The sequence below is a fragment of the Poecile atricapillus genome, chromosome 5 (assembly GCF_030490865.1).
Source record: "Poecile atricapillus isolate bPoeAtr1 chromosome 5, bPoeAtr1.hap1, whole genome shotgun sequence".
In the NCBI taxonomy this organism is placed as follows: domain Eukaryota; kingdom Metazoa; phylum Chordata; class Aves; order Passeriformes; family Paridae; genus Poecile; species Poecile atricapillus.
Genome location: NC_081253.1, coordinates 9,243,140 through 9,258,098, shown reverse-complemented (window position 1 = coordinate 9,258,098; position 14,959 = coordinate 9,243,140). Strand labels below are relative to the sequence as shown.

Genomic DNA, 14,959 nt, shown 5'->3' with positions numbered 1-14,959 from the left:
GAGAAGTGCCGGGCTTCCCGCTTTCCCCACGCAGGTCCTTATCCCTTTACATTTCGGAGAAGGCACCATTTTCCCCATTCCCCTTCCGGGGCACTGAATCCCCCCCTCCCAGCCGACACTCGCAGGGCAGCCCTCGGCGCAAGGACCGACCCGGACAGAGCATCCGCCGGGGCCGCAGGCGGGGCCGGGGAGGACCCGGCGCTGCCCCGGGGCCGCCGCTCGCTCACGCCCGTCCCTCCCGCATCGCCGGGGGCCGGGCCGGGCGGCAGGGGCGGTGCTGCCTGGGGAGGGACCGAACCCTCCGAGCCGAGCCCCGCGGGCGGCACGCAGCCCGCAGGATGTCGCCGCTCCGCGTCTGCATCGTCGGCTCGGGGAACTGGTGAGTGCCGCAGCGCGGGGGGGCTCTCCCTTTGCCCTCCTCCCTTTCTCTCCCTCATGTCTTTCCCTTTTCCTCCTCCTTCCCCCGTTGGTTCCTCGGTTTTTCCTCCCGCCGCGGCGAGGGGGGGTTTCGCAACAGGTGCGGTACGGGGAGCGGCGGGGCCGGGGGCGCGGAGCGTCTCCATGGTCCTGAAACCGCGACCCCGGGCCCGTCCTGCCGCGGTTCTGAGCTCCTGGGCAGGGACCATCGGCCCCGAGAGATGCACCGGTCAATGAGAACTGCAAAGACATGAGGCTCCCGCATCGCCCCAGGTGTGTGAGCCGCTTAAAGCCTGGCGACAGAACGCAGAGAGAGGCCAGGATCTGCGGCTGTCGCTGTGTGTGCCTGCGGCAGGGCCCCGGCAGTTCAGGTTGAAGCATTCAGCAGTGAGAAGGGTGGTGATGCTGTTTGTGTATCTCTGAAGGAACCGGGGCGCGGGCTTCATTTAAAGCCACAATGTATTGGCACCTTTCACTTCCATCCTCCTCAGCATGTCCTTCTGCATCTTGTTGTGGACACAGCATAGTGTTCAGGTCTCTCATTTGTCCTCATTCTTGAGAATATGTTTGCTACTGCTCAGTCCTTTCCAGTCCAGAAAGAGCACAGGTCTCCAGAACTCCCTGAGCTTGACAGATCCCAGTAAGATCAGTAAGATCTCACACGATTTAGCATCTTACTTTTCTTATGCTTTCTGTACACTGAGCACAAACAAACAGACCAACATGCATGTGCATGCATTTGGGATTAGCAAACCCAGCCTCCAGGTAGTTCTGGTGATTGTTTTTGTACAAGGAGAGCAAGCTTCTTAAGATTTTAAAAATATCTGACAGCTAGGTGGAAGTAATGCCAGAAGAGTCAGTAAGTGAGGGAGTGGTTGCTTGTGAGCTGCTGAGAACACAGCAGAGTTAAAGCACAGCTCTCTGACTTCCTGCCTTGTAAAAACAGTCCACTGCCCTCCATGCATTCTCTTTGTGCATGACACCTCACAGATGCAGCCTTTCACATGGAACATGCACAGCCGAGTCTTCTGGACCTCATTGTCATACTTCTGGCTTTCTCTAGCCCCATCATTTGTTTCCTCAACTGCTGCTTTCACATGTTTGTTCAGGGAAGGTATCCCTCTCCCTGCCACTTTCTCTTCCCTCACCTGCCTGTGCTCATTGTCTCTTCCAAGCCCTCAACAGCCATGACTGCATGTTTGGAAGGCAACTTTTTTTACCTTTGGTTAGCCCACAGTCACAAACTTCATCATTCTCTTGCTGCATCCTCAAGCAGCTTTTCCCAGGCTGTCCCCCTTTCCATGAGACATCATTTAAAGTCACTTAGTTGTATTCAGATCTGTACTCGAGGAAGTTGTCTGTTTTCCCACGTGTAGCTACAAACTTGAAAAGAGCTATACTACAGAGATACTGAGACCCCAGCCCATTCAATACAATCTCTTACCCATACTGCCTGTCTTCCTGGGCCCATCTCTTGCTTCCTACCATATACATCAACTCTAAAATCTTCAGGGAGGACATAAAGATTGTGCTCTGATTTATGAATAACATCTATTCATAGCTTTGGTGGCAGAACAGGTTGTTTTAGTGTTACAGAGAAATACAATGTTTACCTTTGGCAAACATTTTTTTTTCTTATGTTCCTCATAAATATTTGGGCGGCAGTTCAGATCCGTGCTCTTGAGGCTTTCCTGCAGCTCAGAATCGTGGTTGACACGTGACACAGCAATGTTGCAAAAGCTCATGTCAGCTGCAGAAGTTCAGCAGGTCACGGGGACTTGCTAAGTCAACACTGCCAGGAGGCTCATGAGTGATATGGTTGAGCGAAGCAAGTGCTGCACTGCATTTTGTGGTTGCCAGTAGGTACAGGAGGGGTTGTGTTTATCTACTGAGAGTTGCAAGTCCCATTCAGGATTTCAGGGATTAGAGCTGGAGTCTGCATCTTTCAACGGAAAATCATATGTTCTTGGTACTTAGCTAAAAAAGTTATTTTTATGGGCAGGCTTGATGTGTAAATTCATCATCCAGGATGTGCTGGACAATGTGGACAATGACTTTATCTCAAGTTTATGAAAAAAACCCAAGCCTTTTTCTTGTTAGTACAGTTTTCTTGTGTGGATCCAAAATTCATCCTCAGCTCAAGCTTTGAATGTGCCCTCTGTTGATAGCAGGGCAAGAGAACCAGAATATAAGCAATTTTATAAATAATATGAATGTATGATATAATATGAATGCATGCCTTTTTTTCAAAACAGCAGAAGTCTTACAGTAAAGGTTCAGCCTTAAAACACTTCCCTAAATATTGTAAAGGACCAAACTAAATAATCCCTTACAAAATTTAAAAAAACCCAAAACAAAAACCACAAACCAACCAAAAAGCCCCAAACTAAATAACTAAATAAAAAGACTACAGTAGCTCAGGATATAGCATATAATCAACACTGAGCAAAGTGAAACGTGATCGCAGCAGGATTTCTTTATCATTAAAGATTAAGACCTTAATTACCTATTAATAAGACCTTAGTAGTTATTGAGCAATTTAATTTATGCAAACCTGTTACATGAAAAATATGGGTGAACCAAGGAGGGTCAGTTACAATGTGGTTTCCCTTTGAATCATTAACAGCTCCGACTTACCTAGACTTTGATATCCCCAAGAACTTTATCAGTTCCAGAACACACACCACAGCTAATCCTCATGCTCCTTGTTACAAGTGGGTCAGAGGACAAGAGTGCTGCAACTGGAGCTTCTCTTTCACTTGTTTTAATAAAGTGGCCAATACTTGAGAGATTAAAGTAGCATTACAATGGAGAGAAGGAAGAGAGGAGTAAAAATAATCACCTCCTCAAATAAGTTCAAGTTCATTAATACTTCCAATATTTTCTGTGAGGTTTCTAATTCTCCCTTGCCATGTGAGTGTTTGCAATGCTGCAGTGATGATGGGGGAATAAAATTATTGTCTGACCTGAAATTAAAAATGCTCAGCATGACTCAAGATGAGTAAACTGGATGCTTAAAATATCCTCAGGCTGCAAGTATTACAGTGATAATTAGAACAATAAGCAAAGAGAAACCACCAGGTTGAAGGGTTGTTTGATTTTTTTTCTGAGCATTTACCTCTTATGTAAAATCCTTATTGTAGCTGTTTGGTTACGGATAGGAAAGTGGGATGCATCTATTTTACATGAGATGCACAAGGACTGTCACAGCAAGATTGCTCAGCACTTATTTACCACCTGGGTCATTTTACATTTAATGATCTTGACAAAAACCAGAATTATCTGAGGACCATAAGAGATTTTCATCTCAGATAATGTATTTTTAGTGCTGTTGATGGTACATCACACTCCTGCTCTATAGCCTTTGATACTACTTCAGTTCCATTATTGAAGTTATATTTTTCCCCTGTTCTGCTTTCGCTGTTTTTAAACTTGAGGGGCTCTTGATGGAGGGTAGTGGATGAAGCTTTCTGACAAATGTTGCAAGTAGCTAGACAGCTTTTTATGAGTTATGATGTTTAAAGTAACTCGTGTTTCCAATTCACAAAAAATGTATTTTTCCCCTTTTAATTATTTTTATTTTTATTTTAAAGGGGATCGGCCATAGCAAGAATCATTGGCAAAAATGTCCAAAATTCCAAGAGATTTGATCCCACTGTCAAGATGTGGGTGTTTGAAGAGATCATTAACGGAAGGAAACTCTCAGAAATCATCAACCAGGAACATGAAAATGTTAAATATCTACCTGGATACAAGATACCCCACAACGTGGTAAGTTGAAAACAGAAATTCAAAATCACTGAATTTGTTTATTTTTTATAAGGGAGGCAACATCAGAGAAAGAAATTAGAAAGCAATTCACTGCTTTGTTCTAGTTTGCCACCTAACTCACTCCATTATAACTCCCAGGAATATAATTCAGTTCTGTGATTTCTGCTTGTCTTGTATGTCACACACAACTTCAAACACCAACTGTGTCTGTGCTGGTATCACACCATCCTCCTCCCTGGCAGAAATCAGCACAGCTCTAGAAATGGCAGGCAGAGATCTGTCTACACTGAGCTGAGATATTTCAAACCCACAGCATCTTCTGGAAAAACAGGCAAAGCTACTCTTCTCCTTTCTTCACAAAAAGAAGTCAAAAGCAGAGGCTGCAACTTACGAGATGAATAATGACCTATCAGCTCATGGGTGATTTCAGGACAGCTGTAGTTAATACAGCTCTAAATTCCATCAAAAAATATAAGATATTTATTTTTCTGGACATTTAAAATACCAAGTTACACATCTCTACTTAAATTAATCACCTTAGATAATTTACTGCCACCAAAGCAAGTGAGGTGAGGAGGTTTGGCTGTTCAAGATTTTGCCAAATGCCACTGCTTTGTGAGTAGCACCACATTTTTGGAACAGTTGCAGTTGTGAAAGGAAGTTAAAATGCTGCATGTGGCAGGTCTCCTTGTTTGGGGAGTGGTTATATTTAGTATTCCATTTTGTGCTGTGATTGCATATTTGCACTCCTGGTGTTTGAACTTGGCACACAGTTCTCCTGGGTTACAACTGACTTGTCACTGTTATTTTTACAACACTCTAGCAGATCAACAGGCTTTTCATCATCCCTTGAGGCCAGCCTCACACTATTTAGAGCAAAGCCTGAGGCTTCACCAGCAAAAATCAGCTGGTTGCAGTAGAGGGACCCTCAGGCCATCTCCAACTGAGAAAAAAATAAAGAAAACCAAACAAGCTGAGCTTTTCCTTGCATTGCTCTGCAGCATTTTGGAGAGACAGGAGCACAGCCTGTGCAGTGCTGCTAGCCTCTGCTCTGCTCCCACTTCACTGTTTTCCCAGAGAAGCAGCCTTGCTGGCAGCAGCTCTGGTTTTCTTGCTGGGAATCCCACTTGCTTAAGGCTGCATGCTCCAAGGCTGCATCCAAGAGTGATGTACTGTAAACTGCTTCTAGCAGGCTCAAAGTCACCTGCTGTTGTTTCTGCAGCCTGGCTTGAATTGTTGTTCTGAGTAATGGCATTTGGAGGAAGATACAGCTAGGTAGTATTTAAGCACACTGTATAGATTTTTGTAACTCTTGGGAAAATTACTGTATATTTAAAACAAAGACACATACCAGCCCAAAGATTATAATAATCTCTGCCTTTTGATGCAATTTAATTTATTCCTCAGTAACTCAGCTGGTGACCTAATGGAAACTAAGGACTTCCAGAAGAGCCTCTGTCCCACCACCCCCTTTTTCTCCTGTGCTCCCCAGTGCTACCACTCATTCCAGAAGAATCATATGGGGTTGGTCAGCTATCTTCAGGAACCAGATCAAGAAGATGAAGGGGCTTCCCAGCACACTGCAAATTTATGAAGTATATAATCTTCCCCAGATTATCCACACAGGGTAAAATTATAAAAAAATTATAAATCCAACCCCAAAACAGTTCAGCTGCTTTGTATATTTCAGAAGAGATCTGTAGCTGCTTGTGTGGAGGGCCAGTTAAAATTAAGGACATTTGCACTGCATCTGCCATGGCTTTGGCATGATGGTGTCTTGCAAGGCCTGAGGATTCCTACCTGGGGCTCATTTTGTTTGTCACTCTCGTCCCAGGTGGCTGTACCTGACGTGGCTGAAGCAGCAAACGGAGCAGATATTTTAGTATTTGTTCTGCCACATCAATTTATTGGACGAATCTGTGAGCAGATTGCAGGACAGCTAAAACCTGGAACATTTGGGATTTCCCTGATCAAGGTAAGCTGTTGTCTCGACAGTACCCAGTCAACATGGAGCAAATAAAGAGCTCCAACTTCAGGACAGGAGCTGCAGCCCTCAGCTGCATGCTCTGCATAAACACAAGCATTTCTTTCTGCAAGAGTTAAAACTTGCCCAGCTCTGCCAGCCCTTCCGCTGTTCTTGTGGCTGTGGAGAGGGAAGGATGGGGCAACCTATCCAGGCTAAGAGTATCTGTCTTTGCCAGTCATGTTTAGCTTGGATCAATTCCTACTTGGACCAGCATGGAGGTGAAAATGGGAAGAGGAAGGGATGCATAAAGCTGGCACTGCTGCCAGAAAAAAAATACTCTGAGACTACAGCCTCAGCTAACTCCTAACTAAGAACTCCAAGTCAAAGTGCCTCTTCCAAGTACATACTAAAGCTGTTCTTGGCAGCATTAAAATGGCATAATAACACTAATGATTTTGCAAAACTGAAGCAATTATCTGGCATGAACTGAGGAATCTCTTCTTAAGGTCAGAGAGGTACCAGACAATCGTAATCTTAAAAGGTATGAATATTTTAAGAGAATGTCAAACTAAAAGCCAGAGGCAAAGCATAGGAATGTAGTCTTACCACTCCTTTTGATTGCATTACAGGAAATATCCCACTTAAAACTGTAATGAAAGAAATGCAATTCAAGTTTTTGGACTTCAATACCAGCTCTTCCCCTCTGTAGAAATTATCTCATAAGCAGCAGTAAGGAGAAGAGAGGAAGGTAGGAGAGGAAGGACATTTCTGCAAATTTAGCTTAAAAAAGCCCAAGATAGTTCAGTATACTGCCTAAAACCCAAAAAGCACTCTGATTAATACTTAGATCTTGCAAAAAAAGCCATTTTTTAGACTTAATTTTAAATCTCTGATCCTATACTACAGAAATTTAACTGAAAGGAAAAATACATCAAAGAAAGCAAGCCTCAGGACAGCAGCACTTGATGTGAGGCCCCTTACAGGATTACCTTGACTGTCACCCCTTCTCCCTGAGCTTGCCTTGAATTTGCAGTTACCAAACTACAAATCCAGAGTATTTGTATTAATGGCTAACACTAGTGATTTTAAGACCCTTTCTTTTCAATTAAAAGCAGAGAGCTGCAGGCAATAGAACACCTTCTGTTTTACCAGTGCTCTGCTGCTGTCATTTTCCTATTCTAATACCCTGGCTTTAACTATCTTCTTTTCAGGGGATTGATGAGGGTCCTGATGGCCTGAAGCTCATCTCTGACCTCATTCGAGAGCAACTGAAAATAGAGATCAGTGTGCTGATGGGGGCCAACATAGCCAAAGAAGTGGCTGATGAGAAGTTCTGTGAGACCACCATTGGTAACTATTGCAAAGAGCCAATTAGAGCTGGGGCTTAAAGTCATCTGTGGCAGGATAACCTCTGGAAGAAGCAGGGGGATGTGACTGGTCCCAGTTGGTTCCCAAGTGGAGCAGTGTGCCTGCTGAGCTCCTTCAGGGAGCCAGGATTATTTCCAGAGGGTTTGGTGCTAAAATAATCAGATTCAAACTGACAGTGGGTTTCAGTGCTGAGAGCTAATTTAATCCACTGAAAATATCACAGCTTAATCCTGCTTCTGTAGGAGTTGTCAAGAGACACCATTTTTGTCTGTAGAGCTCAACATGGAGTACATCAGCAGCTGATACACAATACAGCCTAGATAAAGAAGTGTAATCAGAAGCTCCTATGTGCTCACACTCCCAGAGGTGTATTTCTTCATCTTAAAATTTCTTTGTTTGGAAAAGAAAACCCAGTAACATTCTGTTCTTCTCTCCCATTTGGACTGCTTGCCAAGCCACGGCTTCAGATCCTCCCAAGACTGAGTCTGACCTGATTTGAAAAGTTCATCCAGTAGGTTTTAAAACTCAGAGATTTTTTAAGTCAGTCAAAATTAAAGTTACATTTTTCCATAGTTGGGAGAGGCAAAAGAAAAATAAATTGTGTTGCAATAATGTTCCTTTGCCTTGCAAATATTACATTAATGGTGCAAACAAATGCAGTGGGCATTTGTTACTGAAAGAGCTACTAGGCACAAATAGGACTAGACATGATCAGGAGAGTTGAGTTATATTAATTCTCCTGGAGAGAATTTAATTTCTGCTGGCCTGGTTTGAAGCCATGATGTGATGATGACTGTGCAAAGAGCTTTGCACCTTACTTTTGTCGCCATGGAAAGCCATGCAGCCCAGAAACAGTCACCTCAAAGAGAGCTGGTATTGTGAAGAACAAGAAGCAATCATACAGGCTCTCAGGAGATGATGAGAAACCTCCCAGCTACCAGAATGTGGTGCCCCAGGCTAGAAAAACTCATAGCTGAGCTCCCCCTGAAGGAAACCAAGCTACCTTGAAAAAAATTGAAGTGAAACTCTATTCAAAGGTCTTTGCCCAGCTGGCCATGGGCTCTATGGATTAAGGCAAACCTCGGGTCCTTTAGCACTAGGGGCTCTCCTTGGCTGAGCACTGTAACAACATGATACATGACCTCTGGTACAATTGGTAGGAAAAAGGTTTTAGCAGTGCCAACCTTCAATTTCATCATCTGTGGATCTCCCTGTAACTGGGCAATAGTCATTTATACCCCATCATAGTACTTAGCAGTGACACAGGTTTACATTTTCAAAGCAGAAATTACACCATTGTCCTTCAGGGAATGGTTTGTAAACAATGTCTTTTGTAAGGTCTGTGGTTGTACAAGCTTTCTCAGGCAGAAGGATTCATTACGGGGTATCTACTTTTAAGCTCTTTAAAGTGTCACTAAGCAGCGTTGATCAGTGGCCTGGAGTTGAACATTGGCATCCAGCAGCAGGAACTGCTGCTGCACAAACCTCTGGTTTAGCAACACCTTGGGACTGGGATCACAAAAGCTGAAGTAAATCCCTAGAACCTTATTTCAGGTTAATTGTGTGCACTCTGAAACATTGTAAAAGCGCTCTTTCATCCTTCCTTCCCACAGGATGCAAAAATGAAACACAAGGTGAAATCTTTAAAGAATTAATGCAGACCCCAAATTTCAGGATTACTGTGGTGCTTGACTCCGATACAGTGGAGCTTTGTGGAGCCTTAAAAGTGAGTGTTTTCAAGCCAATATGTTTTATTAGGGCCAAATTCTAACCTCACCTGAGTCTTCAGTAAGCCACGGGGTCTAATTTGAGTCCTGTCACCATGTGAGTGAATGACTATAGACAAGATGAATAATTCATGAGCCAGTTTTCCAACCTGGAAAATAAACCTGGGAAATAAATGTCTCAAAAAGGGGAAATTTATCTAAAATGTAGCTGCAGGCAAAGTGTTTCAAAATACTTGTATTTTTATCTTTATTTTACCAGAGGCACATCTGTTTTTGAGAGCAGAGTTTAGTCCACTGTATATTCTTGTCTGTGTGTTGTGAGCACACAAAACAAAGACTCTCAGTACATAGAGTAGCTCCACTAGTAATTATGTCCATGATTTAAGTACTAACTTGCTAGAAAATTCACATCAGAAGCTATGATCTGTGTTGGCAGCACATCTGTGCAGCATTCAGCAATGCCCACATGGAGATCCCAGGTGGGATCAGAAATAACACCAGAGTTACCAAATTTCCAGTGAGGGGACAATTGTATCATAGAGATTCATAGTTTGCTTTTATGTGAATTGAAAGTGACTTCAGCCTGTCATCTTTTTTACTTCTTCATAGAATTAGTCATTTATACTTCAATAATTCACCTTTCCATGGAGGAGGTGGATGACTGATGAGGAAAGATCTGGTCCTGTTTAACTTCACATACAAAAATAAAATTTCTTGACATACAAAACCAAACACTACAGATTTTGCTTTTTGCCACAGAGCAGAACTGGGGGCAAGAACAGATGGGAGAGAGGGTTTTTCTGTTTTGTGATAAATCATTGCACTTCTTGAAATAAATGCTTTGGTTTTGCCTCTGCTAAAAAAAATTTTAAAAATGAAACATGTACACTGGGGTACATACATGTCTGGAGCAAATATGCCAATGGTAGCACTAGGTGGCATATTACTCATATACACTGAACTACAGTTATTAGGGACTTATTTAGGAGCTGTGAATTGGAAGGTGGGAAGGGAAGCATGCCAAACAATGGTGAGGAGTTGTGAAGATGTTTAGGATCCTGAAAGATTTGTTTAGAGTTGTAGAGAAGAGCGGTTCTATTCATATTTGTAGGTAAGCCCAAAATTTGATCTATTGCAGCATCTTCATAGATGCTCAAAACAGCTCAAATAGATGCTCCTGCCTGCTCAAATCAAAGACCCACAAGGAAAGTGTAGAAGGGTATGACTCTGTGTGGGATATTTTAAATAGTTAAACAGAAAGGTCAGTGAGATCCAACTTGGAACTGGTGGAAAAATAAAACACTAATTGCACATACATGCTGTGTGATTGCAATATTAGTGTATAAAACACTGCTTTGCTTTTTGGTCATGGGAGTAACAGTAAATAATAAAAATCTTCTAAAAGTCCAGCGACTTTTGTTCAACATTATCTGACCTGTTTCTTCATAAGATAAACTCATGGCCATTGGAAATTGACCCTTGTTCAGATGAAGAGGGATTTGTGGGGTTTCCTTGCAGCTCAGTACACACTGATGAGCTGCACACCTTGGCTGACCGTTTCCTTCCCTCCCCTGTGTTTTGCACTGGCCCATTTTCAGAACATCGTGGCAGTGGGCGCAGGGTTCTGCGATGGACTGAGTTTCGGTGACAACACCAAGGCAGCAGTGATACGCCTGGGCCTCATGGAGATGGTGGCCTTTGCCAAGATGTTCTGCAAGGGACCAGTGTCAATAGCCACCTTTTTGGAAAGCTGTGGGGTCGCCGATCTCATCACCACCTGCTATGGGGGACGCAACAGAAAAGTAGCAGAAGCCTTTGCTCGCACAGGAAAAGTAAGGACTATTTTGAAATATTTTATGCTAATGCATGAAGAAGTCCTTCTGTGTTTTACAAAGGCATCAATTGTTTACCTTGATAACTGCTGGTATCACAGCAGTATCCCCTCTGACCCAATCAGTCTTCTCTCTTCTAGTCCATTGAGGAGCTGGAAAAGGAAATGCTGAATGGACAAAAGCTGCAAGGTCCTCAGACCTCAGCCGAAGTCTACAAAATTCTGAAACAGAAAGATATGCTCCATAAGTAAGTGCTTTGATTTAAAAAAACAACAAAATCAGCAACAAATTATGAGTGATTCCTTAACTGTACTTGTGTTTAATTATTTTATTCATTTCTGCAAGAACAGCTTTCTACACCTTGGGCCACTGCTAGAGCCTGGCTTGACTCCTCATTGCCAGGGTCAGTTGAATGGGGTAAGGGCTGAGCAGTGTTAGAAGAAACAAGTCACAGGCAGAGAGTGGGTTCAGGGATACTGTTAGTGCCTAATAGAAGACAGAGTAATGTGAGATCACATATTGGAACAGCAGGAAAAACAATCACAGAATATTCTGAGTTGGAAGGGACCCACAGAGACCATCACTCTTCAAGCAGTTGGCCCATACGCAGGAAACAGAAGAAATTACAATGTAAAGAAGCCTCCCAGACATCCGAATCCCCCAAATAAGATTGAAGGCCATACACAGAATCATCTTGCAGACATGATTTATGGGCCAATGTACAGTGTACTACCACTGCAGCTTGCAGCAGTCCTGCTCTCAGTGCAAACCTGAACTTGGTTATCTCAGTACAAATTTCAGGATCATATTCCTAATCCAAGATTTTTACCTGCACTGAACAGCTAATGTGTGCTGATATCAATACTTTAGTGTCACAAATACTGCTGAGGTAAAAAGTACCTCTAATTCCTTGGCATGATGTAAGATTATTTATAATTTGAAACCTTTGCCTCAATTTACACAACAGAGCTAAACTTCCTTCCATCCCATTCCCTCTTATACATCAGCAGTATTGAGAAGTCAAACACTGCTAAATGAATCCTTAAAAACTTATTAGAATTGGAACAGATACAAAAGATTCAAGCAGCATTATCTTTCAAATATGAGAGAGAAAAGGAAAGCTCATTTTGACAGCATCTTTAAACCACAGCTTGATCTAATAATTATCCTATAATTGTACTTTGTTACATGCTCAGCTCCGAGTTGTTCAGTGCACTCATTTTTTACTACATAATGACTAAGACAGCTTGTAAAAGGAAAAGAATCCTTTAAGCCAAGAAAAGAAAATCATTAGACATTTTCATTCTTTTTAGTCCTTTGGATACCAGTAATGACTGCAAATAATATATCCATTTTGCACACAGCAGAAAAAGAGGATATGCAATTCAAAATTGTTTCTAAATAAAAAATACTGGATAGGTATTTTGTTTCCAAAACAGCTTTTCTCTGCTGTTACTCCCATAATTTGCCCCTCTTTAGCTCTTGTTCGTCCACTAGTCTTCCAGTAAAGGCAGCCCCAAGCTAAAATTATATAGTAAAGATAAACAACATTTTTCCACTTTCAACAGAACAAAAAGATTCTTTCCATTAAAATGGAATAGAAATATTCATATAAACTTTAAAAACTATTTTAATTCCTACATGCTTCTTTCAGGTTTCCATTATTTACAACCATCTACAAGATCTGCTATGAGGGTCGATCAATCCAGGATTTCCTCATGTGCCTGCAGAACCACCCAGAGCACATGTAGAGATCCCTTCTCCTCACCTGAATGAATTCTCACCTTCCTGGGACTTCTGTTCACTCCAAGGCAATTGAAGTAGAGAAACAGGTTGTGTGACACTTGCTGAAAAAGCAACAAAGAATGTATTTCATTCCCCTTGCCCTGGGGGTAACAAAATCTGCCTTTAATTTCAACATTATACCTAAGGAATAAGAAACAAATGTAAAATTTAACAGTATTTATTTGAATTAGTAATGTGGGTATTTCTCTATAATTATTTTTTTGTTGACTGAAAACAGTTCCTCTTGTAATTTCTACAACAGAGCTAAATAGCTCACATAAAACTCAACATTTTGGCTACAGGTACTTCTAGAATGGCACAAAACACAGAAAAATCAAAGAAATCATTCAAACAGATAAATTATAATTTTTAAAAAATCCAGCAGCAGTTAGATGCAATCACATGGGCAAATGCTGGATTTCCATAATTTCCCTCAAACACAAATAACATTTTGTATTTTGGGACATTTAGGCTTTCCTTGATTTAGTTTCCTAGTATAAGCTTCTTTGGAAAAATAGGTACTATTACTGTGCTCAAACACATCTGAATATTCATCAGATGTATAAATAAAACAGTTTAAGGGGTGGGGGAAAGGACAGGGGATTTGGGATGAGCATGTTGTTTGTTTCAAATCTGGGACATTAGGAATCCTCAATAGTAATCTGACCTTGATTAAACTTACTGCATTCCTTCAAACTACAAAAAAAAAAAAAAAAAAAATCTGGAATAACCAAAGACAGTTTTGTTAGCATCAGATTTTCTCAGCAAGTCCTCATCATTAATTGGTACCAGCTGAGAGGGGAGAAGTGGAGGTTTGAGAGGGAGATGCACCCAGGGCTCAGCTTGCACAGTTTGTGCACTTGCTGAAATTTTGAAGCAGCAACCAGTAACAGTGACAAACCCTCCGTGATACTTGACTTTTTATACAAGTATGGAAACTACCGCTCCAGACGCACAGAACTCCTGCAAACTGGCATTTCACACCTGCAGGGCTGCATTTTAGCTGCACCGGGAAACTCCACTGGTCTGACACCAGTGCAGCTCCCCGTGCCTTTCCAGACTGCAGAGTCGTGTCCTGATCCTGCTCAAGCAGCACATCTTACACTCCAGGAGAGAGATCTCCATCTGCTTCTGAATTTTAAACACAAACTGGGTTCACAGACCAGTGTTTTTTAAATTGTGCTATCAGTGGCATAAATTTTAGAAACATTGAAGTTTTTAAACCTTATAGCTGTACTCGGGTAACTTTACATACCTGATGTTTTTCAGAGATAAAACCATCTATAAAATGAACAGTGGCACATTTTATAAGCTTTAATCCCCTTTTGAAATATTCCTATTTTGAGAGAAGGCAAAAAAGGAAGAGTAACCTACTTTTGCTGTGCTTTATCAGATTTTCTGAAATAGCAGAGAGGAAGGCAAGTTTTTTAAATCTATGTACTCGCTGTCATATTGCTTAGAGGAAAAAAAATGAGCTAATTATAAAATAATTTCAACTCAATTTAGAGGAATGATAGGTCTTTCACATTTACTAGAGTAATATATATAAAATAATGTATTGTAATTACAAATATATTGTAAAAATCTCAGTCTCACAGCTAGCAAAGCTAGCACAGATACCAAAAACCAGTGGCTGCAGCATCCCTGATCCTGCTGAACTGCAACAAGGATAGCTCAGCTCCTCCTGCTCAGACTCCAGTCACAGCCAACAACAGCTCGGGGCTCTGCAGAGCAACACCAACATTCCTGCCACTGAAATGGGAATCATGTGGCCAAATCCTTCACACAAAGCAGGGAATTTACAATCTTCAAGTGGAAAAATACTTACACACTGCACAGTTTTGAAGTAACAAATACTTGAGGATGTGATAGAGAATTCAGGAAATTCCTTCCTTCAACATGAGGCTGAATTTCTGATAAATCATGTATGAGCTAATAATAACATAGAATATTTTACATTCAAAGTGTATCAAGTAACAGTTTAATAAAGTGATCAATATGCAGACTTGATGTAATTTCATTTTTAAACATTCTCACAAAATAAATTACTGTTGTAATAGTGGTCCTTTATTGCACATTCTCTTGCAGTTAAT

At 41.7% G+C, this 14,959-nt stretch overlaps 1 protein-coding gene across 1 annotated transcript; it reads left to right on the top strand.

Annotated features, from left to right (window-relative positions):
- Nucleotides 1-203: 203 nt before the first annotated feature.
- LOC131579730 (glycerol-3-phosphate dehydrogenase 1-like protein) lies at nt 204-14,871 on the top strand. The gene is made up of 8 exons (XM_058840091.1): nt 204-379; nt 4,011-4,188; nt 6,023-6,163; nt 7,366-7,504; nt 9,136-9,248; nt 10,848-11,081; nt 11,222-11,328; nt 12,736-14,871. The coding sequence occupies exons 1-8, from the start codon at nt 339-341 to the stop codon at nt 12,830-12,832; spliced, it is 1,050 nt and encodes a 349-aa protein (XP_058696074.1). The 5' UTR covers nt 204-338; the 3' UTR covers nt 12,833-14,871.
- Nucleotides 14,872-14,959: the final 88 nt, after the last annotated feature.